Source organism: Pseudophryne corroboree, chromosome 3 (assembly GCF_028390025.1).
Source record: "Pseudophryne corroboree isolate aPseCor3 chromosome 3, aPseCor3.hap2, whole genome shotgun sequence".
Lineage (NCBI taxonomy): Eukaryota > Metazoa > Chordata > Amphibia > Anura > Myobatrachidae > Pseudophryne > Pseudophryne corroboree.
In genome coordinates this window covers 774,794,468-774,821,536 of record NC_086446.1, presented here as the reverse complement: position 1 = coordinate 774,821,536, position 27,069 = coordinate 774,794,468, and the positions used below count along the sequence as shown (strand labels likewise).

The following is a 27,069-nucleotide window of genomic DNA, read 5'->3' as shown; positions in this document are numbered from 1 at the left end:
TTTCTTTAAAAAGGAATTGGCCTCATTACCTGAAGTACAGACTTTTGTGAAGGGAGTACTGCATATTCAGCCTCCTTTTGTACCTCCGGTGGCGCCTTGGGTCCTTAACATGGTGTTAAGTTTCCTTAAGTCACATTGGTTTGAACCACTTAAGACAGTGGAGTTGAAATATCTCACGTGGAAGGTGGTCATGTTGTTAGCCTTTGCTTCGGGTAGGCGAGTTTCGGAATTGGTGGCTTTATCACATAAAAGCCCTTATCTGGTTTTCCATATGGATAGAGCGGAATTGCGGACCCGTCCTCAATTCCTGCCTAAGGTGGTCTCATCCTTTCATATGAACCAAACTATTGTCGTGCCGGTGGCTACACGTGACTTGGAGGATTCCGAGTCCTTGATGTGGTCAGGGCTTTGAAAATTTACGTGGCCCGAACGGCTAGGATCAGTAAAACAGAAGCACTGGTCGTCCTGTATGCAGCCAACAAAGTTGGCGGCCCTGCTTCAAAGCAGACTATTGCTCGCTGGATCTGTAACACGATTCAGCAGGCGCATTCTACGGCAGGATTGCCGTTACAAAAATCAGTTAAGGCCCCTTCCACTAGGAAGGTGGGCTCTTCTTGGGCGGCTGCCCGAGGGGTCTCGGCACTACAGCTGTGCCGAGCTGCTACTTGGTCGGGTTCAAACACCTTTGCAAAATTCTATAAGTTTGATACCCTGGCTGAGGAGGACCTCCTGTTTGCTCAATCGGTGCTGCGGAGTCATCCGCACTCTCCCGCCCGTTTGGGAGCCTTGGTATAATCCCCATGGTCCTTACGGAGTCCCAGCATCCTCTAGGACGTTAGAGAAAATAAGATTTTAAACCTACCGGTAAATCTATTTCTTGTAGTCCGTAGAGGATGCTGGGCGCCCGTCCCAAGTGCGGACTACTTCTGCAAGACTTGTATATAGTTATTGCTTACATAAGGGTTATGTTATAGCTCATCGGTCTTGGACTGATGCTATGTGGTTGTTTTCATACTGTTAACTGGGTAGTTTATCACGAGTTATACGGTGTGATTGGTGTGGCTGGTATGAATCTTGCCCTTGGATTAACAAAAATCCTTTCCTCGTACTGTCCATCTCCTCTGGGCACAGTTTCTCTAACTGAGGTCTGGAGGAGGGGCATAGAGGGAGGAGCCAGTGCACACCCAGAGTCAAGTTCTTTCTTAAAGTGCCCATGTCTCCTGTGGAGCCCGTCTATTCCCCATGGTCCTTACGGAGTCCCAGCATCCTCTACGGACTATGAGAAATAGATTTACCGGTAGGTTTAAAATCTTATTATTTGTGTGCCTTATGATTATGAAGACAATTTTACTTTTTACAGTAGGCTATGTCTCCATCACCTGGAGTGTTTTATAAATGGGCTAACTTAACCCCTGGCCGGTTTACCATACCTCGTCCGAACGGAACCTTACTTCGTTCTATACTTAACATGTGGTTGCGAGCCACCACGCCACTGAAGCATCTCCTTGCTAAGTGCCACTCTATGGGATCCCGCTTTCCGGGGTTCAATCCACTCACACTTTTCAACCCACACGAATTCACAATATTTTTCTGTACAGAAAAGGAATCATTTACCAGTGATCGGTAGCATCCCCCTAGAGGTATTACATCTCAATTTAATATGGCTATTGACTATAATTTAAATGCTATGATTCAGATTGGATAGCTATCTTGCAGAACATACACTGATGTGAATATACATACATTTATATAATAATAATAATAATAATACAACATATATACACACACACACACACACATTAATTTATTACACTCTATGAAACCCTCACACAACATATATATTTATACACATATACTGAATGTAGCTTCCATAGCAGCCTAAATTGCATCTCAACAGATGTCCACATACTCTACTCCTGTCCCAGAGCAGTTGAACAAGTTCATTAGCATTTCATTTTTCTTATGGAGGTAATTCTGAGTTGATCGCAGCAGGAACTTTGTTAGCAGTTGGGCAAAACCATGTGCACTGCAGGGTGGGCAGATATAACATGTGCAGAGAGAGTTAGATTTGGGTGTGGTGTGTTCAATCTGCCATCTAAATTGCAGTGTAAAAATAAAGCAGCCATTATTTACCCTGCACAGAAACAAAATAACCCACCCAAATCTAACTCTCTCTGCACATGTTATATCTGCCTCCCCTGCAGTGCACATGGTTTTGCCCAACTGCTAACAAGTTTGCTGCTGCAATCAACTCTGAATTACCCCCTAGGTCTTGTAACAAGCAAAGGGTCTCACTTTACACACTCATTATCTCTAAAACAAATCATGACAAACTCTCTCATCTGAGTGGATTTTTCTTACATCAAGCTAAGTGTTAATCTCACTAGGTCTAATTGAAACACTATTTATAATTGACTATGGCATGGGTTAGTTAAATTCATTGGTAGCTTTTAAATGGTGATGGATTTGTACATATATATTGTTTACTTGTGACAAAGGTAACAGATTCTTTAGCAATGACTTATTATGTTGTTTAATTCAGGAACAGCTGAAAGTCAACTGTTAGGTGGGTAGGGAGTGACTTTAAATTATGTTGGGTTGGATAAGACCAATGCAGATTGCGCAGCTTTAACTTCATTAAACCTAAAATGGCCACTACTCCTCCCCCCTCCAAGCCATGTGCTTGGACACAAAATGGAGTCCAAGCCATGCGGCCAGAACACAAACACTAGCTCTATCTTTTGTCACAAGTAAATCCCAAATTATACAAGCACCGGAAGTCGCCCTGATGGACAATTCTCACTGCATGCTAACAAAATTTCCACACGCTGTGTCTTTTTCAGCGCGAACAAAGCTTTGTTACTTCAGGCCTGTGTTAGCACTATGTGAATAAGACGCAGCATGGTAACCAAGCTATATCCATACTATGCAAATTAGATGCATGCACCAACTTTTAAACGCTCTTTAAATTAATTAATAGATAAACAATCCAGTCTGAATCAAACACAATATGACTTATTGAACCTCGTTAGCAACAATAAAGAGTACACTGTAACATTTCTAATATTGTGTGTTTTTGTCACACACAAAGGCAACAAAGAAATCTGTTGTCCCTTGATTCATATCTGCGCCTTAATGATAGCTTAAAACGGATGTGGTTCATCTGCATCAGATGCGTCCACCCTTAGCCAGTAGACCACAGCACGTCTATACTGCACATCATATAAGTACGTGATATCGTGGACGTAGCCCCCAACTGTGAAATTCCAATATTTAAAATAAACATTTATATACGAGTGTTAATATATACTGCGGATGCAAGGTGCATCTTATTACCAAATACAAAAATAGTGCGCTAAATGTCGCAGCACTATGTCCCTTAAGTGAAAGCAAGTAGTCGCACACATGGAATACTGAGGTCCAACACTCAGATATATATATATATATATATATATATATATGATATTAAAAGGTATGTATACAAAATACCATATGTACAGTATATCATTCAGTATAATATATATATATATATATATATATATATATATACATAGTAGTGATGGGAGACTTTAACTATCCCAAGATAAACTGGAAAATTAATTCATGTGATACTGCTAGGGCAATATGTTTTTAAACACGCTAAATGATAATTACTTAGTTCAATTAATCGAGGAACCAACTAGGTACAATGCAATCTTAGACCTGGTATTAACTAACAATGGGGAATTGGTATCAAATATTGAAGTATGAGAGCCCATAGGTAACAGCAACCACAATATGGTCACATTCAATATTAGTTTTCATAAGCAGTCCTACACTGGCTCAAATAGGACTCTAAACTTTAGCAAAGCCAACTTTGACATGATGAAGGAAGCGTTAAGGGACATTGAATGGGAAATTCTGTTTCAAGGAAAAAATACTACAGAGAAATTGGATGTATTAAAATCACTGCTAATTAATAATACTCGCAAATTTATTCCCACCAGCAGCAAAAAAAAGGAATAAAAATCCCAAACCAATGTGGTTTAACAAAAATATAAATGAATTTATGGACAAAAAAGATGAGCATTTAAAAAATACAAATCTGAGGGGGATGCAGAGTCATTTCAACACTATAAGGACTAACAAAATATGCAAAAAAGGAATAAGAGCGGCTAAAGTAGAAACTGAAAAACTAGTAGCAAAGGAAAGCAAAGCGAATCCCATTTTTTTAAGTACATCAACAGCAATAGACTAAAGAGGGAGAGTATAGGCCCTTTAAAGGACAAGAGGGGAGTCTTGATCAAAAATGATAATATCTTCGAAAAGGGAAAATGGGGGAAAGGGAGTGTCTTCTGCACTGGAAAAACTTTGTATTAATTATATGTAAATGATTCCCCAAATGTAGTTATAATAAAGAAATTCTACATATGTTTATATGGGGGTGCCGCCATAGACAATAAAAATGAAGAACAAGATTGGACAGAAAAGGATTGTCTCTTTGTTGGTGCACTGAGAAGAAATAGAATGTACCTGATTTGTTGAATTTTTTTAAAATATAACTTTTATTTATCTAATCAATAAAAAGAATGCCCAGCGAATGAGAAACATATATGTGAAAAAGTTAATAAATTGTGTACTATAAGTGAATAAATAGTGTACTTAGTGTTCATTAAAAACTGACCAACTGTGCTGATTGTCTAATTTCGCTCTTTATTAATTAATGTTTATGTATCATGATTATGCAAATTGATGTTAACTGCTATGTAGCGAGTGAAAATAAACAGCAGTGAGTATAACGCTGATGTTAGGGATAAGGTATCAGATATATGTGCCAGGTGGTGAGCAATAGGTCCTGATATTAATAGCACATAGATTAATCCTCTGATGTATATCTAATATCATGAATAGAGGTTCACTATTAAAGAGACAGAAAATTATTTAGGCAACTTGAACATAGGGGGACAAGTGTCTTCCTCTCAGACTAATCAGCCAAAGTACCTATATATTGGTGGTTACTATATTGGACTTCTGTTAATAGAGGACCTTTGTATAAGTGCTGTTAATTATTCTATAGGCAGCAAGGTCAAAATCAATTTTACGGGTCTAGGCAGAGCATGCAACACAACTCCGTTAATAGTGACCTCTGAATAATCAAATATTACAGCACAAATTGAAAAATTAGGTCCAGTCTGTTTGTACAAATAAATAAATCCTTGCTAATTGAATTCAATAGTGAGAATACTCTTCAATAGCTGGGCTGTGGGGGAAAATCGATCACCCTTTGGGGCTGATCGACAAGACATATACCCATATAATAATAGTTACTGTAATGGACCACTTTTGACAAAAGACCCTCGTATGTATGCTGTTAATTATTCTTTAAGCACCAAGTTCAAAACATTTTTACGGATCTAGACCCAGCATGTAAAATGACTCCGTTAGTGATGAACTCTGAATAATCAGTTGTCACAGCCTCTATTTATTCGGGTCCAGTTTATTTGTACAGATTAATCCTCACCAATAAATTCAATATTAATGAAGTCCAGGGATTGCAGTTAGCACTATCCGCAAACTGCTTGCTGTACTTAAATCCCCTCAGTCAGAGAACAAATTATTGTGCCTAGTTTTCAAATAATTTCCCTAGCTAGTTCAGTGATTTATCCACTAGGGTTATTTAAATGTGGGCATTCAGGAGGTATATTACCCACTCATCACCGTTGCAAGAAATGAATGAATAGCTTATGTTATTATATCCCTATTGCTTAAAAAGCACTGCTGCATATGTATGAGCTAACAGTAAAAAGAGCTTTTCATATCATGATACATTCCAAATTTCAGTCTCTTAAGAATAGTGGTGTAGTTTTTATTAATATTCCTGGTGGGTACTACCATACATCCACCCACGATGTTACACTAGCCCCTGTAGAATTAAGTGTGTTCGTCTCATAATGTGTTTGCTACCTTTTACAGTAAATTACCGCTTATTGGTCCACCGGGATTGCCAGTGCGCCCCACGGTTCTAGTATTGCTTCTGGCAATCTGTGGTACTTGCCAGTATTTAAGCTAATGCAGCACAAACATCAGTAATTGATCCATAGCATTTACTTGCGTATTAGCAACCTTTATCAGTGATTATGTCTTTTATTATGACCTATTATGGGACTGTATATGTAACACTGAAAATCACAACCATTATTCTTATTTTCTATTCGTATTTACAAGAGTGCCTGCAGGTAGCTACTCGATGCTGTTTGTTATACTTCTATGCCACTCAGGGCTCTATGTCTCCCATACTCCACTGAGCTCACAGCCTGTACTTTGTATCCCCTTATATTAGGTCTAATCAGCGGCTGTTCGGATAGAAATTTTGCTCAAGCAGTTAGGTTGGCCCTACGGAGCATACATTCATCATATTATGTACATTTGTCTGGTATTAGAGCATTATTTAAGCACAGTGGTCAGTGTGAGCGGGCTTAGGAGCACCGCTCAGAAACGCCGACGTGCACGTTTCGCATAAGCTTTAATGAGGTTTGCCTCATTAAAGCTTATGCGAAACGTGCACGTCGGCGTTTCTGAGCCGTGCTCCTAAGCCCGCTCACACTGACCACTGTGCTTAAATAATGCTCTAATACCAGACAAATGTACATAATATGATGAATGTATGCTCCGTAGGGCCAACCTAACTGCTTGAGCAAAATTTCTATCTGAACAGCCGCTGATTAGACCTAATATAAGGGGATACAAAGTACAGGCTGTGAGCTCAGTGGAGTATGGGAGACATAGAGCCCTGAGTGGCATAGAAGTATAACATACAGCATCGAGTAGCTACCTGCAGGCACTCTTGTAAATACGAATAGAAAATAAGAATAATGGTTGTGATTTTCAGTGTTACATATACAGTCCCATAATAGGTCATAATAAAAGACATAATCACTGATAAAGGTTGCTAATACGCAAGTAAATGCTACGGATCAATTACTGATGTTTGTGCTGCATTAGCTTAAATACTGGCAAGTACCACATATTGCCAGAAGCAATACTAGAACTGTAGGGCGCACTGGCAATCCCGGTGGACCAATAAGCGGTAATTTACTGTAAAAGGTAGCAAACACATTATGAGACGAACACACTTGATTCTACAGGGGCTAGTGTAACAGTGTGGGTGGATGTATGGTAGTACCCACCAGGAGTATTAATAAAAACTACACCACTATTCTTAAGAGACAGAAATTTGGAATGTATCATGATATGAAAAGCTCTTTTTACTGTTAGCTCATACATATGCAGCAGTGCTTTTTAAGCAATGGGGATATAATAACATAAGCTATTCATTCATTTCTTGCAATGGTGATGAGTGGGTAATATACCTCCTGAATGCCCACATTTAAATAACCCTAGTGGATAAATCACTGAACTAGCTAGGGAAATTATTTGAAAACTAGGCACAATAATTTGTTCTCTGACTGAGGGGATTTAAGTACAGCAAGCAGTTTGCGGATAGTGCTAACTGCAATCCCTGGACTTCATTAATATTGAATTTATTGGTGAGGATTAATCTGTACAAATAAACTGGACCCGAATAAATAGAGGCTGTGACAACTGATTATTCAGAGTTCATCACTAACGGAGTCATTTTACATGCTGGGTCTAGATCCGTAAAAATGTTTTGAACTTGGTGCTTAAAGAATAATTAACAGCATACATACGAGGGTCTTTTGTCAAAAGTGGTCCATTACAGTAACTATTATTATATGGGTATATGTCTTGTCGATCAGCCCCAAAGGGTGATCAATTTTTTCCCACAGCCCAGCTATTGAAGAGTATTCTCACTATTGAATTCAATTAGCAAGGATTTATTTATTTGTACAAACAGACTGGACCTAATTTTTCAATTTGTGCTGTAATATTTGATTATTCAGAGGTCACTATTAACGGAGTCGTGTTGCATGCTCTGCCTAGACCCGTAAAATTGATTTTGACCTTGCTGCCTATAGAATAATTAACAGCACTTATACAAAGGTCCTCTATTAACAGAAGTCCAATATAGTAACCACCAATATATAGGTACTTTGGCTGATTAGTCTGAGAGGAAGACACTTGTCCCCCTATGTTCAAGTTGCCTAAATAATTTTCTGTCTCTTTAATAGTGAACCTCTATTCATGATATTAGATATACATCAGAGGATTAATCTATGTGCTATTAATATCAGGACCTATTGCTCACCACCTGGCACATATATCTGATACCTTATCCCTAACATCAGCGTTATACTCACTGCTGTTTATTTTCACTCGCTACATAGCAGTTAACATCAATTTGCATAATCATGATACATAAACATTAATTAATAAAGAGCGAAATTAGACAATCAGCACAGTTGGTCAGTTTTTAATGAACACTAAGTACACTATTCACTTATAGTACACAATTTATTAACTTTTTCACATATATGTTTCTCATTCGCTGGGCATTCCTTTTATTGATTAGATAAATAAAAGTTATATTTTAAAAAATTCAACAAATCAGGTACATTCTATTTCTTCTCGGTGCGCCAACAAAGAGACAATCCTTTTCTGTCCAATCTTGTTCTCAAAAATGATAATGACATAGCAAACAAACTAAACAAGTTTTTTTCAATGGTATTTACCAGAGAGGACCAAATGCTGGGTCAACACAAAATCTCAACAAAGATAATGTCCGACTGCTAAATGTTTATTTATGTAAGGAGGTAGTCTGTGACCGATTAAAAAAAGTTAAAGATTAATAAGTCACCTGGTCCTTATGGAATTCACCTGAGGGTTCTTATGGAGCTGCACGCTGAACTAGCAAGACCTCTATTTTTTATTTTCTTGGATTCGGTTAAATAGGGTATGGTTCCCAAAGACTGGCTTATAGCGGAGGTAGTGCCGATATTTAAAAAGGGGAGCAAAGCTGAACCAAGTAATTATAGACCAGTTAGTCTTACATCTATAGTGGGGAAAGTATTGGAAGGTATTCTAAGGGACAGTATTCAAAAGTTCCTTGAAGCAAATAAGGTCATTAAAAGGAACCAACATGGACTTGTGAAGGACAGATTATGTCAGACCAACTTACTTAGCTTTTATGAAACAGTAAGTGCGAACCTGGATCAGGGTAAGGAGGTGGATATAATCTTTTTAGACTTTGCCAAAGCTTTCAACACTGTACCACACATGCGTCTTATCTACAAGCTACAAGAAACAGGGTTAGGGAGCACAATATGCACTTGGGTCAGTAATTGGTTAGATAATAGGGAGCAGAGCGTTGTGGTCAATGGATCATTTTCAAATTGGACTAAAGTACTAAGTGGTGAGCCACAAGGGTCTGTACTTGAACCACTGTTGTTCAACATTTTCATCAACGACCTAACAGTAGGTCTAGAGAGCATGGTATCAATTTTCGCAGACAATACCAAATTGTGTAAGGTTATAAATACGGAGGGGGATGCTGAGTCTCTTCAGAACGACTTAACTAAACTGGAAGCATGGGCAGCAAAATGGAGAATGAGATTCAACACAGACAAGTGTAAGGTAATGCACTGTGGGGGCAAGACCAAAAATAACACCTACATACTAAATGGGGTAATATTAGGGGATTCTGTTCTGGTAAAAGACAGGGGTTCACATAGATAACAAATTAAGCAGCAGTACCCTGTAGGAGTGCAGCAAAGAAAGCTAATAAGATATTAGCATGCATAAAACGGGGAATTGATGGAAGGGACGAGAGTATTATACTCCCATTATATAAATCACTAGTGAGGCCTCATCTTGAATACTGTGTGCAATTTTGGGCACCATATTACAAAAAGGATATCCTGGAGCTAGAAAAGGTTCAGAGGCGGGCGACCAAACATGGAGACGCTGGAATATGAGGAAAGGCTTGCAAGGCTAGGCATGTTTACATTGGAAAAGAGGAGACTAAGAGTGGACATGATCAACATCTACAAATATATAAGGGGTCAATACACAGAGCTTGGGAGGGACCTGTTTTCTATAAGATCAGCACAGAGGACACGTGGTCACTCGCTTAGGTTAGAGGAGAGGAGTTTCCGCACATTGAGGCGAAAAGGTTTTTTCACAGTAAGGACAATACGTGTTTGGAATTCCCTGCCTGTGAGAGTACTGACTGTGGACTCAGTCGACACCTTTAAGAATGGGTTAGATAAATTCCTATTGGATAAAGATATTCAGGGTTATGGTGCGTAGGCACGCATTATAGTTAATGTAACTAGTCCTAACATAAAAATAACTAGTCCTATAATAAGACTGCATAGGAGACCACAAATAGGTTGAACTTGATGGACAATTGTCTTTTTTCAACCTTAGTTACTATATATATATATATGCCTAAGTAAGTGGTATAGAGTTACAGTTACATAAGAAATAGTCACAGCTAGTATACATCACCCTATCCCATAGGACAGTCCTTCATGTCTTCCTCTCAGCAACTAACCTCTATGCCTTAGAAACTACATATATCACTATGTGTTATTGGTCAGTTCATATGTAAGCAATGCCCAGTTTTAGGATGCAGGTACAGGTGTTAACCGCTGGTATTCTGGCCACATGGTTTTGCAGGAAGTCTTTTGTTCTCATAAGAGTGACTTTAGATTCATATATTTGATCATAACTAATTGTCGCAATGTGCTACAATTTACCCATAGCGATCAAATTTATCCACACATTCTCCTGACCATTTTGACACTAAGCATGATATAATTAACTTGTTCTGTCCCAATAATACATATATATCTGGTTTTACACTCTATTATATAAATACAATATAATACAAGTCTGGTGCTGTACATGTTTTGTCTATGTGTAATTTATGTGTTGTATGAATATGTGTTTGTATGCATCTTTATGGCATTTCTCAGTGATTGCGCCTTTTACCGTATATACACCCACCACGCTGCAACACGCACGACGTGCGACTCTATGCTTGACATGCGGTAAAGAAGCATGGTGCATCCATATACGTAAAATGCGTCCTTACGCCACCACCGAGAAGTGCCACTCTGTGTGTTGTTTGTATGTGTTCTTTTTCCGACTTTTACAGGTTTGTTGCTCATTGGTCCAAAGTCCTCTTTTCTGATGAGAGCAAATTTTGTATCTCATTTGGAAACCAAGGTCCCAGTCCAGTGTGAAGTCCAGTGTGAAGTTTCCACAGTCTGTGTTGATTTGGGAAGCCATGTCATCTGCTGTTGTTGGTCTACTGTGGTTTATTAAGTCCAGAGTCAACGCAGCCATCTACCAGGACATTTTAGAGCACTTCATTCTTCCTTCAGCAGACAAGCTTTATGGAGATGCCGACTTCATTTTCCAGCAGGACTTGGCATCTGCCCACACTGCCAAAAGTACCAAAACCTGGTTCAATGACCGTGGGATTACTGTGCTGGATTGGCCAGCAAACTCACCTGACCTGAACCCCATAGAGAATGTATTGGGCTTTGCCCAGAGTAAGATAAGAGACATGAGACGGAACAATGCAGAAGAGCTGCAGGCCGCTATTGAAGCATCCTGATCTTCCATAACACCTCAGCAGTGCCACAGGCTGACAGAATCCATGCCACGCCGCACTGAGGCAGTAATTCATGCTAAAGGGGCCCAAACCAAGTACTGAGTACATATGCATGATTATACTTTTCAGAGGGCCGGCATTTCTGCATTTAAAATCCTTTTTTTTATTGATTTAATGAGATTTTGGATTTGGAGTTTTCTTAAACTGTAAGCCACAATCATCAAAATTATAACAAATAAAGACTTTAAATATCTCACTTTGCATGTAATGAGTCTATATAATATATTAGTTTCACCTTTTAAGTTGAATTACTGACATAAATGAACTTTTGCACGATATTCTAATTTTCTGCATTTCACCAGTATATGAACTTTATGAGCATCCATTGTTTATGTACAGATGGAGACGCGGTCATCTGAGGCGGCTCTATTGAAAAGGTACACCACCGGGGCGTGACTAGGCGTTCCGTCCGTCAAGTCACGCCGGGAGTGAACAGAGATGCTTCCATTCAGAGCGTTTCTCACCGGGCGTGTGGACGGAGATGCTCTCCATTCAAGTGAATGGGGCGCATAACAGTTGCCAGACAGGGATGCTCTCAGTGATAGGCGCGCCCGGGCGGGCACGTCTAGTCACAGACAGAGCCACGACTAGCGTGGCTCCACCTGTAAATATATTCTTACTTTTTATATACAGTACTTGCGTCCAATTTTTCTTGAATAGAATTATCCTAATGATTTTAGAGGTATCCTTGCAAGTTCATTATTAAAAGGTATATACTTATTATTATAAGTATTAAATTATAAAAAATAGTACATTTACTTTAGGGATATGAGATTAATATTAGGATGGAAAATAAACAACCCTTTACACTCACCCTGAATGAGAATTGGATATTGGCCCTCATTCCGAGTTGTTCGCTCGCAAGCTGCTTTTAGCAGCTTTGCACACGCTAAGCCGCCGCCTACTGGGAGTGAATCTTAGCTTATCAAAATTGCGAACGAAAGATTAGCAGAATTGCGAATAGACACTTCTTAGCAGTTTCTGAGTAGCTCCAGACTTACTCCTACACTGCGATCAGTTCAGTGCTTGTCGTTCCTGGTTTGACGTCACAAACACACCCAGCGTTCGCCCAGACACTCCTCCGTTTCTCCAGCCACTCCCACGTTTTTCCCAGAAACGGTAGCGTTTTTTCGCACACACCCATAAAACGGCCAGTTTCCGCCCAGAAACACCCACTTCCTGTCAATCACATTACGATCACCAGAACGAAGAAAAAACCTCATAATGCCGTGAGTAAAATACCTAACTGCATAGCAAATTTACTTGGCGCAGTCGCACTGCGGACATTGCGCATGCGCATTAGCGACTAATCGCTCCGTTGCGAAAGAAAAATAACGAGCAAACAACTCGGAATGACCACCATTAAGCATGCCATAAAATCAGATTTCAGAGTGTCTCAAATTTGTCAGGAGAATCCTGTTTATGTGTCACCCAAAATGTTATAACTCACAATACTCCTTTTTGGATCATTTAAATTCATGATATAAACAAACAACCCAGAAAAAGTGGTCGAGGTTAATCAAACTATTTGCTGTATTCGGTAGAATTGGGTACATTTGTTGACCCGAATAAACTTAAGGCGATGTGGGTGCCTTATTTTATATTTTGAAATTATGGAAACCCATTATGAAGTTCAACTTTCCCTACCCTATTCCTTGTATAAGCAAGCAAATACATTTTAAGACCATGAGGTAAATGTAGTAGCCCAATGTTTTAAAGGGGCAATCATTTAAATGGCAAACCCAACCTGGTTTTGCCTTTTAAATGAAAGACTTCTTTAACCCATCTAGCAGACTTGCCAGGAACTCACAGATGCCCGCAAGTCTTAAGGCCCATACACACAAGCCGATATATCGGCCGTTCTCTTGAACGGCCGATATATCGCGGGTCCGTCGACCAGCGCGTAGCTGTGTGTGTACGGGCGGTCGGCCGACCGCCCGTACATATACTGCGGCGGCCGGCGGTGATTGACAGCTGAACTGGGCAGGTGTGTGTACACGCCCGCCCAGTTCATGACGTTAGTCCCCAACGGATCGGCCAGTGTGTATGCTCAACACACTGCCCGATTCGTCCATAGATATATCTGCCGATCAATTGATCGGCAGATATATCTTCCAGTGAGTACCCACCTTTAGGCTATTACATTTTCCCCCATACAGTATGTCTACATATGCAGGTAAGTTAGGGGCACCAGGGGCATAATATCTATTAAAAGTTAACATTCTAAGTCAGGGGTGGGGAACCTTTTTTCTGCCAAGGGCCATTTGGATATTTATAAAATCCTCCGGGAGCCATACAAAAATTATCAACTTAAAAATTACCCTGCCCCCCAGTAGTTCTGCCCCTTAGAGGTACTGAGTGCGTGCACCAAAAAATGGGTGTGGCCAATTAAAATGGGACGTGATACACATATGCCCCCAATAGTACAGTGCCAGATACACATGACAGTGCAGTGCCAGATACACAAATGCCGCCACAATGCCAGATAAACAAATGCCCCCCACAGTGCCAGATATACAAATGCCCCCACAGTGCCAGATCCACAAATGACCCCACAGTGCCAATCCACAAATGCCCCCACAGTGCCAGATCCACAAATTCCCTCACAGTGCCATGTCTACAAATGCCCCCACAGTGCCAGATCCACAAATGCCCCCACATTGCCAGATATACATATGCCCCCCCAGTGCCAGGTATACAAATGCCCCCACAGTGCCAGGTATACAACTTCCCCCACAGTGCCAGATCCACAAATTCCCCCACAGTGCCAGATCTACAAATTCCCCCACAGTGCCAGATCCACAAAAGCCCCCACAGTGCCAGGTATACAAATACCCCCACAATGCCAGGTATACACATGCCCCCACAGTGCCAGATCCACAAATTCCCCCACAGTGCCAGATCCACAAATTCCCCCACAGTGCCAGATATACAAATGCCCCCACAGAACCAGATACACAAATGCCCCCACAGTGCCCCCCACCCACTGTGCTGCTCACCACTGCTGCTGCTCCGTCTGGCGGCGTGTCTCAGCTGTCAGGGGGTCAGAGCATTGAGGAGAGCGCAGCTATGTCGGGCGGCGGTGGCGTGTAGGTTCTCAAACCAGCCACCGGTTCGTGAGCCAATCAGAGATCGCGGAATAGCAGCGATGGCTCCTGATTGGCTGCCGGTCCGCGAGCTCTGATTGGCTCACGAAACAGCAGCTGGTTTGAGATCCTACCCGCTGCCGCCGGACATGTAGCTGCGCTCTCCTCCCTGCCCTGACAGCTGAGACACGCCACCGCCGGACTGAGCGGTGGTGTGTCTCGCTGACACAAGCGGGTGGGCCAGAACAAACGGCTTTGCGGGCCTTATATGGCCCGCGGGCCGGAGGTTCCCCACCCCTGTTCTAAGTTAAAGATTTGTACTGGCAAAACATAGATGGTACTGGCGAACCATGACATTTGGCAGTCTGGGTCATTTAGGACACTCAGAAACATATTGTCCATTCCACTCACCTCTCCACCTCTTGGCGAACCAAACATGGAAGTCATACACTTTAGGTATCTGGGGTCACCTCCGAAGCAATCTCCAGTCTCAGATGGAAAGTTTAAGGAGTTGTCACAACCATATACTAGGATGTGATGTACTATGTTGGCAGCATCCGGATCGATAATGGGCTCGTACTGCATCGAGAACCAAAAAATAATATATACTGTAGACCGGGTTAAAGCTTGACCTGATAGAACAGGGGTGAAAATTGCATAGAAATTGACAGGGATAGTGTGGAAATCAAACAAACAATCAAAAAAGATGCAGGACATGCAGGAAAAAGAGAATATAGGAAGTGCATGCCATGACAGAGTGGTGCAGTGATATAAAGACATATATAATTATATTAAAAAAAATTCGGGGAGGGGGGGACTTACCCGTATAATATGATGTTTGCTAGATAACTTGGGCATGGGAAGGAATGTACACGCATAGGTCGTATCTTGCTCTGGAATAAGAAACTAGTAGGGAAAATGAATGAATGACATATCAAGAACATATGAATTTATGTTAACCATTTGGTTATTTTCTATAACTTTCTCCCTGATGATTTGGCAGAAGGCAAATATACTTTCAGTCTCTCATCTCTACCATGGCTTGTAGTCTCTCTCTCTACGGGTATCTTTACATTCTTATTCAAGCATGCTGTTCTTTATCTATTGCAAAAAAAATCATCATAATCCCATTTCACCCCAGTCTTCTTCAGAGGTTGCCTTATATTGCTCCTATCATTACCTTACTTATTTCAGTCAGCCAGACTGACAGTTCTAACACTCCCCAGAGGTGGTCCATGACTTGATCACCGCTACATCTAATTGGCAGTACACAATTCTTACTTCTGTGGATAACACTGCTGCAATAGACAACCCCTTACTGCCCACACAAATGCTGCATTTCCTAGGTCTTCTGACAGAATTCTGTTCTGTCCTCACATTTGTGTCACCTGTGTTGGTCCAATGTACTACATTGTCTTTATGCCATTTCATCTTGGATGTGCACTTGTCACATAAAGCTCAATCTGGGCTAATAACTCTTCCATTGGTCACAATAGTCTAAAGGATAACCCACATATCTCATACAAGTCACTTTAATTTATGAATTTATAAACCCCTTCATAGCAGAGATGTGCAGTTTGGTTCTCCAGAAATCAGAATCCTCCTGAATTTTGTGGATCTGAACTGAACCAAAACCCGGTCCACATCTCCTGAGAAGATCTGATCCAAACTGAGTCCTGGTTCGGATCCTCTCACAGTTCAGAAATCGTATTTTAAATTTGAATTTCGGGTTTTGGATTGTAAAAATTACATGATTTTAACTGTTTTTTTTTCTTTTCCGGGGCATCTAGGAATAAATGCGAGGAGCAATTTTCAAGTCTGCAAGGATATTACTGTTGGTGAATATTTTCTGAGTCTGGGCCTCATTGAAATTACACAGACTGCACTGTATGAATACTGTATGAATACAATGTTGATGGCACCTGTATAAGAGGAATCCCTATTCTTTCCCTATCACTACTCTGCACCCTGTAGAATGAAGAATATTTTCTTACTCACATCATTCAGTTTGAAGTCGTACGGGATCATTATATCAGGATATATAATTTCTTGCAGGATTTCCATGAAATAGATGGATTTCTTGAATATATGGTCCTCAGATAACAGGAACCCATTGTCTTCCCCATAAATGACAATCACCCTCACCGTGTCATTCTAGGGACAAACACGTGCACAAGTCTTTTACAGCCAGCCCTTCATCTCCATATAGAACAACAGGTAAATACTTCTACATGACTGTATGCATTAATCAGAAACAAATCATGGTAATTACAGATTTATAGTTTAGAAATATTCTTTAGAATGCAGTCTTTTCATTTTCTAGGAACCAGAACCTTTTAGAGGTGTTTTATGACCTTAATGAGCTCAGGACAAAACAATAGATATATATTTTTAGCTTTTTGCTTTCATCTCCACTGGTGCAAATAATATTAGGCAAAGGCGTCTTCCCTTTTGGTAAACAGGAGTTTAGGCTTGGATTAATGCTTCAGCTACTGTTACGTTTCGGGCTAGAACTTGAGGTAGGTCATGCTTTAGAATTTGGCATAATTGTTATTAATTATATAGTCAGTACTTTACATCCAAGCAGACCCTCAGAACCACTCCCCTTCTGTCCCAGCTACCCCTCCCCATCTATCTTATTAACTGACTATATTTTCCCCTGTAACTGGATTGAAAGTCATAACCCTCATCAGATCCTCCCCTGTTCACCCTATTTCCTCCTGCCTCATCAGCTACATCTATCCTTTTGCCTGTTCCCATCTTGCCAACCTCCTCAATCTCTCCCTCTCATCAGGCACTGACCCCTGTCCCTCATGAGGGAATGTCTCTCATTCTTAAAAAGCCTACAATTGATCCTAATACTCTTTCCAATCAAACTCCATGAGCATATTGTCTACAACTGCCTTACCACCTTTCTTTCCTCCCAATGCCTGCTTGACCCATTTCAGTCTGGCTTTATCCTCTCTACTCCACTGAAAATGCCCCAGAAAAGTCAGCAATGACCTCCTTGCTGCCAAATCTAAGAGTCACTACTCTCTGCTCATTACCCTCAATCTCTCTGCTGCTTTTGACACTGTAGACCGCCCTCTCCTCCTGCAAATCCTTCACTAGCTTGGTCTGCATGATACTGTCCTCTCCTGGCTGTCCTACTACCACTCGGACTGTTATTTCTCTGTCTCCTCTCATGACTCTACTTCCACTAACAGTAGCTGTCCCACAAGATTCTGTTCTTGGACCTTTCCTAGTCTCCCTTTATATGTCCTCTTTAGGTTAGCTCATTAGCTCTTTGGCCTCCAATATCATCTCTATTCTGATGATACTCAGATCTATCTTTTCTCCCCTGACCTCTCCCCTCTCTCCTCACTCATATCTTCAACGGTCTCTCTGCTACATCTTCCTGGATGTCTCAACATTTTCTTAAACTTATCATGTCCAAAACTGATCTGATCATCTTCCCACCCTCCCACATAACTTCACCTCCCAAAACTTAATTATCTATTGATGGCACAACTATCACCTCTAGCCCCCAAGTGTGCTGTCTTGGAGTTATCCTTGACTCCTTTCTCTCATTCAAACCACACATTTAGTACCTATCACACTCCTGCCATTTCAACCTCAAAAATATTTCCAGGATCATACCCTCTCACCCTGGATGCTACTAAGAACCTCGTCCATCCCACAGTTTTGAGGGATTTGCCATTTGATTTCCATTCGATTTTGACATTGGAGATTTACTAAATGCAAAATCAAATGTCAAATCGAACCTAAAACCAAATTCAGCTTAAATCCCACTGAAAATCGAATGTACCTTTGTGTTATTAGCAACAAGGTTGATAAATTTGGAGGCATATTATTATATCATCTGGCAAAAGTGTGCGAAATTGTGCTCTGCTGCCGTCTATTGCATAATCTCACATTAAGTCAACCATTCTCCTCAGTTTATGTAATAAACAGCAAGCGGGCAGAGGTTGTTTTTTTTTTTTTTACCAATAACTGACTATGGGGTCTATTCATGAAGCAGTGAAAACTGTGGAGAAGTGAGCCAGTGGAGAAGAACCAATCAGCATTGAAGTAACATCTATAATTTGCATACTACAAAATCATACAGAGCAGCTGATTGGTTGCCATGAGCAACTTCTCCACTGGCTCACTTCTCCACTCTTTTCACTGCTTCATGAATAGACCCCTATATGAGCACAGAAAGTGAAAGGCAGAGAGGAAGACAGATTAGGGCTACGCTTATTGCCAACTAAATCAGCTGCAAGTTGTTTTTTTAATTAAATACCATAAAATTGTATTCTTCACTTAGGTGTTCATGTATAAAGCATTGTCAAGAGATAGCTTCCCCTTTAATTAGAGTGAATGTGATACTTTTCTGTCCAATTTTGCATTCAATTTTCAAGGGGATTTTAGGTTTGATTTTGGAAGGAATTTCAGAAACTGAACACAAAATCTCTTTTAAAAACCAATCAAAATCAAATTAGATTTGAAAATCGAATGCAAAATGAATTATTAGTAAATGAGGGATTTTTGAAGGGATTTTGCAGTTTGATTAGAATCGATTTCAGTCAATTTTTAAGATTCATAAAAATGAGTCCCATATTGAACTTTAGTAAATGTTGCCCTTGGAGTTAATCCTAGGTTACTCTGAGGAGACGCAGAGTCGGCAGACTTTGTAGGTTGAGTTAGGTTGTTAGGATCCATGGGAAGCTTAAAGTAATTGTATCATATTGCCCTCCCTTCCCCAGACACCTGCAAATGGGGATGGGCCACTGACATAAAACATTGGTATAACCAATGTTTTTACTATTGGTCATAAAATATTGTTTAGTCCTAAACATTGGTTCAGGAACTCCTATGGTTTCCAGTAAATTAGCTACTTAATGACACTCCAAACAGGGCAGCATCAAGAGAAATGGGCGCCATTTTCCTTGTGATTTCTGTAGTGCGCATGAGCAAATTTCCAGAAACATGGCGCCTGCATCACATTTCCGGTAATTTTTGTGGCGCAGATCTTCGGAAACATGTCTCTTCTGCTATGTTCCAGGTGACACAGATATTATTAATGGGTGCAAGGCGGTAGGGTTGGTATTCCTGGACTCGGGGGCGTGTGTTCACTCCACACTCATTGTAAGTACAGTTCATTCAATTTTATGGGTGTAGTATGGCTGACCAGTAGGAACCCTGCAGGGGGCGAGTGCAGAAAGCCCCTTGCGGACTCGCTGCGCTCGCCATGCTGTGGGCTCGGTGGTGACATGCGGTCGTCATGGGTCCTATTTCCACTCTATGGGTGTCGTGGACTCCCACGAGTGGAAATAGTTCCTGTTGGGCGGCATGCCGACCATCGGGATAGTGAGGGGGCGGGATGTTGGTGGAGGTCATGTGACCGTCAGTCTCCTGACCGCCGGTCATATGAATACCAACCCAATTTTATAAAACCAGTGATCGCGCTGATCCAAAAGAAAAGTGGGTCCCAGGGACGCCTCACTTTAAAAAGTTGGAGTCCTACCGGTCTTTTTCTGGGTCCCATTGGAATGAAGGTTCTTATTAATCTTAATCGTGTTTGGATACTACAAAAGTGCTGCAAGGTGGGGGGATGGGGTAACAGTGCTGCTGGGCTGTGTAGCATGCAGGACACCCTGCATCAGAGCTGTAACTAGACATTTTGGTGCCCTTAGGCAGAAAGTGAATTGGTGTTCCACCTTACTAGGCCATAAAGCACAGGCAGTGCGCGCCGAAGGCGCATTGCAAAATTTGAGGGACGTGGCTTCATGGGGAAGGGGCGTGGCCACATATTAGTGCCAATTCACATTACACCACACAGTAGTGCCGCTTATACAGATTGCACCAGGTAGAACCTCCTATACACACTGCGCCAGGTAGAGCACGTTATACATATTGCACCAGGTACAGCACGTTATACACTTTGCTCCAGGTACAGCTCGCTAGACACTTTGCTCCAAGTAGAGCACATTATACACATTGCGCCAGGTAGAACACGTTACACACATTGCACCAGGTAGAGCACTTTATACACATTGCGCCAGGCAGAGCACGTTATACACATTATGCCAGGTAGAGCACTTTATACACATTGCGCCAGTTAGAGCGCATTATTATACACATTGCGCCCAGTAGAGTTCGTTATACACAATGCGCCTGGTAGAGCACATTATATACATTGCACCAGGTAGAGCACGTTATATACATTGCACCAGGTAGAGCACATATAAACATTGTACTAGGTAACGCAAATATAAACATTACACAAGGTATAGCACGTTATACACAATGCGCCCAGTAGAGCACGTAATACACAATGCACCAGGTAGAGCACATATAAACATTGCACTAGGTAACGCAAATATAAACATTGCACAAGGTATAGCACGTTATACACAATGCGCCCAGTAGAGCACGTTATACACAATGCACCAGGTAGAGCACATATAAACATTGCACTAGGTAAAGCAAATATAAACATTGCACAAGGTATAGCACGTTATACACAATGCGCCCAGTAGAGCACGTTACACACATTGTAGCAGGCAAAGCACGTTACACACATTGCACCAGGCAGAGCACCTTACACACATTGCACCAGGCAGAGCACGTTACACACAATGCGCCAGGCAGAGCACGTTACACACAATGCGTCAGGCAGAGCATGTCATACAAAATGCGCCAGTTAGAGCACGTTATACACTTTGCGCAAGGCAGAGCACGTTATACACAATGCGCCAAGTAGAGCACGTTATACACAATGCGCCAGGTAGAGCATGTTACACACATTGCACCAGATGACCACTTAGACACATTGTAGCCACCATCTTGGACCCCCAGTTGTCGTCCCCAGACACAGTGATCACGGGTGTCAGTGGAGGGGGTGTCAGATGGGTGTGTGTATAATGGACACTGTGAACACGTTGTGGGGAGTGCGTATGATTGGCACTGTGTGAGTGTGTAATGGGCAATGTGTGGATATTGGGTGTGTGTATAGTTGGCACTGTGTGAGTGTGTATAATGGCCAATGTGTGGGTATTGGGTGTGTGTGTAATGGGCAATGTGTGGATATTGGGTGTATGTATGATGGGCACTGTGTGGTTGGTGGGGTGCATGTGATGGCACTGTGTGGCTTTGGAGGGTGTATGGAGGGTGTGGGTATATGGGGGTAGGGTAACTATGCTGGTCAATGTGTGAGTCTGTGTTGGTGTATGCTGGGCACTGCCCTCACCCCCAGTGTTTTAATCGTTAGCTGTTGCCATCCCGCCAATTGCCCATATGTTTAATACTAACAAGAATCCTCCATGCCAGGGGCTGCTGGATAACCAGATATTCAAAGACACTTCCCTTTAGCTCCTCACTGCTGTGGGCGGGATGTACTAACCTCTCCTGCAGCGTTAACAGGCTTTCTCTGCGGCCACCTGTCTCCTCCCCATCTCAGCGCACCCTCACCGCCGTGGCCACTCAGAACACAGCATTGCGGATGCCGCACCGAGCCTTGGAATTCACTGGCGCATACCACCTCATCCTGAGTGGCCGCGGCGGTGAGGGGGAGAAGTGAATAGCAGCGCCGGGATGGGGAGGAGACAGGTGGCCGCAGAGAAAGCCTGTTAACACTGCAGTTTGGTCCGCCTTATGAGTATGCCGGGTGTCGCAGCTGCATACGGGAATGAAAGGCACCAACAGATCCTCCTGCCCGTCTAACAGTCCTCTCGGAAGCCCGGCTATTGGAGGGGTTTGAGAGGGAGACTATTGTGATTAGACGCTGGACCGGGAGACCTAAAAGGCACCACAGGATTGGCCGCTGGACCAAGAGACTTCAAAGAAGCCACAAGATTGGCAGCGGGACCCGGCGGAGAGATCAAAGGAGCTACAGGACTGCCTACAATGGAGCGCATCCCCAGGGACGCACTCATTTTGTAAAAGCGAGTCTCCGGTTCTCATTATGGGGTGAAATACGCACTACAGCGCATTTTTGCGACCACTGAAGACACTACTTATGAGCATTTATGTACTGACCTGAATCTCCAGATCATACGGGTCACATGTGAACCATTGACGCCAAACCCTCAGAATGCTGTGAGTATCATTGCGACTTAACTTGATAAGGTCATAGTCCTGTGACTCATCTTTCACTGGGGGCCAGTCCACTTCTGTGTGAGCATCCTGCATAAGGACAGAGCTTGTGTTAGTGAGGTAGAACCAGGGAGGGATAAAGGAAGGCATGAGAAGATCTGTGATAACTCTATCGAATGTCAGCTACAGTATCAATATCTTAACAAAAATGTAAGGTTTCTTAAACGGAGATAAGACTTAATTTTAAGACTGGGGCTTATGTAACAAGAATGTAAAATATGCAGGAATGTGCTGTAACCCACAGCAACCAGATTACAGCTGTAATATTTCCAGGAATTATTCAGAAAATTTACATTTGATTTTTGTCTATTATTTACAGTACTGTTTTGCACGTCACTAAAACAACACAGGTAACTTGTGTCTCACCAGCTACTCTTTCAATTTGTAGGTCAGAAGGGCTGGAGAGGCAAAGGTTTTCCACTTTTGTTGTAGAGGGAAACTCTGATTCTGAAAGCAGCATCGATAACACTGAGACATGGCTTATTACTAACTGGCATAACGGGTGTGATACATTATCCTGGCGTTCAAGATACCGGTTGTCACATGACTGACCCCAGAATCCCGAAACCGACAATCCTGACACTTTTGGGGGTAAGTAAGTGAACACCCCCCCCCCCCCCCTTTCCCCAGCCTAACCCTCCCCTGGTGGCTGCTAGGGCTAAATCTAGCGAGTGTGATGGCCATGGCTAAATTTCAGGGGGGAGGGGGGGTGGCTATGACTAATGACCCCCCTAGTGCCTAACCCTAAGCCTACAACACCCCGACCCTAACCCTAATACCCGCCCAGAGACTTATCTTCGGGATGCTGGTGGTCGGTGTTTCCGGCACCGATGTTCTGAGCGGTGTCAGCATTCCGGTGTCGGTCACAAGACCACAGGCATCCCAACCATTGGGATGCCAAATCCAGGACAAAAACATCAATAACACTGAGACATGGCTTATTACTTACTGGTATAATGTCCATAACACTGAGACATGGCTTATTACTAAATGGTATAATGTCCATAACACTGAGACATAGCTTATTACTAACTGGCATAATGTCCATAACACTGAGACATAGCTTATTACTAACTGGTATAATGTCCATAACACTGAGACATGGCTTATTACTAGAGATGAGCGCCTGAAATTTTTCGGGTTTTGTGTTTTGGTTTTGGGTTCGGTTCCGCGGACGTGTTTTGGGTTCGACCGCGTTTTGGCAAAACCTCACCGAATTTTTTTTGTCGGATTCGGGTGTGTTTTGGATTCGGGTATTTTTTTCAAAAAACACTAAAAAACAGCTTAAATCATAGAATTTGGGGGTCATTTTGATCCCAAAGTATTATTAACCTCAAAAACCATAATTTACACTCATTTTCAGTCTATTCTGAACACCTCACACCTCACAATATTATTTTTAGTCCTAAAATTTGCACCGAGGTCGCTGTGTGAGTAAGATAAGCGACCCTAGTGGCCGACACAAACACCGTGCCCATCTAGGAGTGGCACTGCAGTGTCACGCAGGATGTCCCTTCCAAAAAACCCTCCCCAAACAGCACATGACGCAAAGAAAAAAAGAGGCGCAATGAGGTAGCTGTGTGAGTAAGATTAGCGACCCTAGTGGCCGACACAAACACCGGGCCCATCTAGGAGTGGCACTGCAGTGTCACGCAGGATGGCCCTTCCAAAAAACCCTCCCCAAACAGCACATGACGCAAAGAAAAAAAGAGGCGCAATGAGGTAGCTGACTGTGTGAGTAAGATAAGCGACCCTAGTGGCCGACACAAACACCGGGCCTATCTAGGAGTGGCACTGCAGTGTCACGCAGGATGTCCCTTCCAAAAAACCCTCCCCAAACAGCACATGACGCAAAGAAAAAAAGAGGCGCAATGAGGTAGCTGACTGTGTGAGTAAGATAAGCGACCCTAGTGGCCGACACAAACACCGGGCCCATCTAGGAGTGGCACTGCAGTGTCACGCAGGATGTCCCTTCCAAAAAACCCTCCCCAAACAGCACATGACGCAAAGAAAAAAAGAGGCGCAATGAGGTAGCTGACTGTGTGAGTAAGATAAGCGACCCTAGTGGCCGACACAAACACCGGGCCCATCTAGGAGTGGCACTGCAGTGTCACGCAGGATGTCCCTTCCAAAAAACCCTCCCCAAACAGCACATGACGCAAAGAAAAAAAGAGGCGCAATGAGGTAGCTGACTGTGTGAGTAAGATAAGCGACCCTAGTGGCCGACACAAACACCGTGCCCATCTAGGAGTGGCACTGCAGTGTCACGCAGGATGGCCCTTCCAAAAAACCCTCCCCAAACAGCACATGACGCAAAGAAAAAAAGAGGCGCAATGAGGTAGCTGACTGTGTGAGTAAGATAAGCGACCCTAGTGGCCGACACAAACACCGGGCCCATCTAGGAGTGGCACTGCAGTGTCACGCAGGATGGCCCTTCCAAAAAACCCTCCCCAAACAGCACATGACGCAAAGAAAAAAAGAGGCGCAATGAGGTAGCTGACTGTGTGAGTAAGATAAGCGACCCTAGTGGCCGACACAAACACCGGGCCCATCTAGGAGTGGCACTGCAGTGTCACGCAGGATGTCCCTTCCAAAAAACCCTCCCCAAACAGCACATGACGCAAAGAAAAAAAGAGGCGCAATGAGGTAGCTGACTGTGTGAGTAAGATAAGCGACCCTAGTGGCCGACACAAACACCGTGCCCATCTAGGAGTGGCACTGCAGTGTCACGCAGGATGGCCCTTCCAAAAGACCCTCCCCAAACAGCACATGACGCAAAGAAAAAAAGAGGCGCAATGAGGTAGCTGACTGTGTGAGTAAGATAAGCGACCCTAGTGGCCGACACAAACACCGGGCCCATCTAGGAGTGGCACTGCAGTGTCACGCAGGATGTCCCTTCCAAAAAACCCTCCCCAAACAGCACATGACGCAAAGAAAAAAAGAGGCGCAATGAGGTAGCTGACTGTGTGAGTAAGATAAGCGACCCTAGTGGCCGACACAAACACCGGGCCCATCTAGGAGTGGCACTGCAGTGTCACGCAGGATGGCCCTTCCAAAAAACCCTCCCCAAACAGCACATGACGCAAAGAAAAATAAAAGAAAAAAGAGGTGCAAGATGGAATTGTCCTTGGGCCCTCCCACCCACCCTTATGTTGTATAAACAGGACATGCACACTTTAACCAACCCATCATTTCAGTGACAGGGTCTGCCACACGACTGTGACTGAAATGACGGGTTGGTTTGGACCCCCACCAAAAAAGAAGCAATTAATCTCTCCTTGCACAAACTGGCTCTACAGAGGCAAGATGTCCACCTCATCATCATCCTCCGATATATCACCGTGTACATCCCCCTCCTCACAGATTATCAATTCGTCCCCACTGGAATCCACCATGTCAGCTCCCTGTGTACTTTGTGGAGGCAATTGCTGCTGGTCAATGTCTCCGCGGAGGAATTGATTATAATTCATTTTAATGAACATCATCTTCTCCACATTTTCTGGATGTAACCTCGTACGCCGATTGCTGACAAGGTGAGCGGCGGCACTAAACACTCTTTCGGAGTACACACTTGTGGGAGGGCAACTTAGGTAGAATAAAGCCAGTTTGTGCAAGGGCCTCCAAATTGCCTCTTTTTCCTGCCAGTATAAGTACGGACTGTGTGACGTGCCTACTTGGATGCGGTCACTCATATAATCCTCCACCATTCTATCAATGGTGAGAGAATCATATGCAGTGACAGTAGACGACATGTCCGTAATCGTTGTCAGGTCCTTCAGTCCGGACCAGATGTCAGCATCAGCAGTCGCTCCAGACTGCCCTGCATCACCGCCAGCGGGTGGGCTCGGAATTCTGAGCCTTTTCCTCGCACCCCCAGTTGCGGGAGAATGTGAAGGAGGAGATGTTGACAGGTCGCGTTCCGCTTGACTTGACAATTTTCTCACCAGCAGGTCTTTGAAACCCAGCAGACTTGTGTGCGCCGGAAAGAGAGATCCAAGGTAGGTTTTAAATCTAGGATCGAGCACGGTGGCCAAAATGTAGTGCTCTGATTTCAACAGATTGACCACCCGTGAATCCTTGTTAAGCGAATTAAGGGCTCCATCCACAAGTCCCACATGCCTAGCGGAATCGCCCTGTCTTAGCTCCTCCTTCAATGTCTCCAGCTTCTTCTGCAAAAGCCTGATGAGGGGAATGACCTGACTCAGGCTGGCAGTGTCTGAACTGACTTCACGTGTGGCAAGTTCAAAAGGTTGCAGAACCTTG

General features: G+C 42.9%; 1 protein-coding gene across 1 annotated transcript in view; it reads right to left on the bottom strand.

Annotated features, from left to right (window-relative positions):
• Window positions 1–27,069, bottom strand: part of LOC135058260 (DBH-like monooxygenase protein 2) — a 146,291-nt gene that overhangs the window by 37,521 nt on the left and 81,701 nt on the right. The window contains exons 2-5 of the mRNA XM_063963790.1: window positions 22,690–22,836; window positions 16,666–16,821; window positions 15,490–15,573; window positions 15,079–15,246 (exon numbers count right to left, since the gene is read on the bottom strand). Coding sequence (XP_063819860.1) covers window positions 15,079–15,246; window positions 15,490–15,573; window positions 16,666–16,821; window positions 22,690–22,836 — 555 coding nt within the window. The remainder of the gene's footprint in view (window positions 1–15,078; window positions 15,247–15,489; window positions 15,574–16,665; window positions 16,822–22,689; window positions 22,837–27,069) is intronic.